Source organism: Mandrillus leucophaeus, unplaced genomic scaffold, assembly GCF_000951045.1.
Source record: "Mandrillus leucophaeus isolate KB7577 unplaced genomic scaffold, Mleu.le_1.0 Scaffold26, whole genome shotgun sequence".
Classification (NCBI taxonomy): Eukaryota; Metazoa; Chordata; class Mammalia; order Primates; family Cercopithecidae; genus Mandrillus; species Mandrillus leucophaeus.
In genome coordinates, this window is record NW_012102698.1 from 4,107,108 (window position 1) to 4,108,768 (window position 1,661).

General features: G+C 54.1%; 1 protein-coding gene across 1 annotated transcript in view; it reads left to right on the forward strand.

The window, feature by feature from the left end:
• Positions 1-1,661, forward strand: part of PPARA (peroxisome proliferator-activated receptor alpha) — a 97,984-nt gene that overhangs the window by 74,762 nt on the left and 21,561 nt on the right. The window contains exon 3 of the mRNA XM_011984070.1: positions 1,355-1,541. Within this exon, the coding sequence (XP_011839460.1) occupies positions 1,355-1,541 (187 nt within the window). The remainder of the gene's footprint in view (positions 1-1,354; positions 1,542-1,661) is intronic.

Sequence of the window (1,661 nt, forward strand, 5' to 3'; positions counted from 1 at the left end):
TTGTTTGTTTTCTTATTGTTGTCTTAAGACCTCTTTGTATATTACCACATGTGTATTGAAAATATTTTCTCCCAGTCTGTGGCTTGTCTTTAATTTTCTTAGCAATGTGTTTTGCAGAGCAGAAGGTTTAATTAGCTTTCGTAAATTCCAACTTATATTTTCTCTTTCATGGATTATGCATTTGGTGTTACCCACACAGATTTTTATACTGTATTCTGGTGCCATTTACTGAGTTGGCAATTGTGGAAGAACTGGAAGGAAGCAAGCAAACAAAAAGAGTTCTGTGTGGCACTGTCAGCGCGGGGGCACGGGGAGTTCTGCAGGGTGAGGTATGGGCGAGATGGTCTGGTGATGTGTGCAGCGGAGATGTGCGGGCCCCAGATGTGCGGATCAGGAGATGTGCGGGTCTGATGTGCGGGTACCCAGAGGTGCAGATCGGAGATGTGGGGGTCCGGAGATATGCGGATCAGGAGATGTGCCAGTCTTGAGATGTGCGGATCAGAGATGTGGAGGTCCCGATATGTGTGGATCCGGAGATGTGAGGGTCCCAAGATGTATGGAGCAGGAGATGAGGGAGTCTGGAGATGTGCGGAGCGGAGACGTGGGGATCAGGAGATGTGGAGGGCCAGGAGATACGCGGGTCCGGAGATGCGCAGATCAGGAGATGGGCGAATCGGAGATACGCGGGTCCAGAAATGTGCGGAGCGGAGATGTGCGAATCAGGAGCTGTAGGGGGTCAGGAGATGCACGGGTCCAGAGATGCGGGGGTCCGGAGATATGTGGGTCTGGAGATATGCAGAACAGAGATGAGCAGATCGGAAATACACGGGTCCAGAGATCTACGGTTCCGGAGATGCACGGGTCCGGAAATGCGCGGGTCCGGAGATGAGAATCTGAAGATGTGTGGATGGGAGATGTGCAGGTCCGGAGATGCGCGGGGCGGCGATGCGCTGATCGGAGATGCTCGGATCAGAGATGCTCAGATCGAAGATGTGGGAATGAGGAGATGTGCAGGGCGGAGATGTGTGGATTGGAGACACGCGAGTCCAGAGATATGCGGGCCGGAGATGCGTGGGTCTAGGGATGCGTGATCTGAGATGTGTGGGTCCGGAGCTCGGGGTCAGCTCAGCAGCAGTCGGAGCGAGCATGCTGGCTTTGGGAGCACAGCACAACGGCAGCTGTAGGAGTGCAAGAGGGTGTGACCCAGAGGCAGGGCCCGGCCCTGCATGGGTATTCTGAGGTTTACGCCTCAGCATTAGATGCCTCATATGCTAAATCACATCCTCGTAGACCCGGTTCAGACACAGGATGGTGATGCCTGGACTATTCATCCGTCTCTCCTCTTTTTCCCCAGACACGCTTTCACCAGCTTCGAGCCCCTCCTCGGTGACTTATCCTGTGGTCCCCGGCAGCGTGGACGAGTCTCCCAGTGGAGCATTGAACATCGAATGTAGAATCTGCGGGGACAAGGCCTCAGGCTACCATTACGGAGTCCACGCGTGTGAAGGCTGCAAGGTAGAGGGGACCTGCAACAGGGCCCGGTGGCTGCCACCATCAACCACTTGTGGTTACTTTTATAGCAAACGGCAGTCATTACTGAGAGATTGCAGAAAGTCCCGGATAAGAAACTGACCTCAGGCCAGGCGCGGTATCTCACGCCT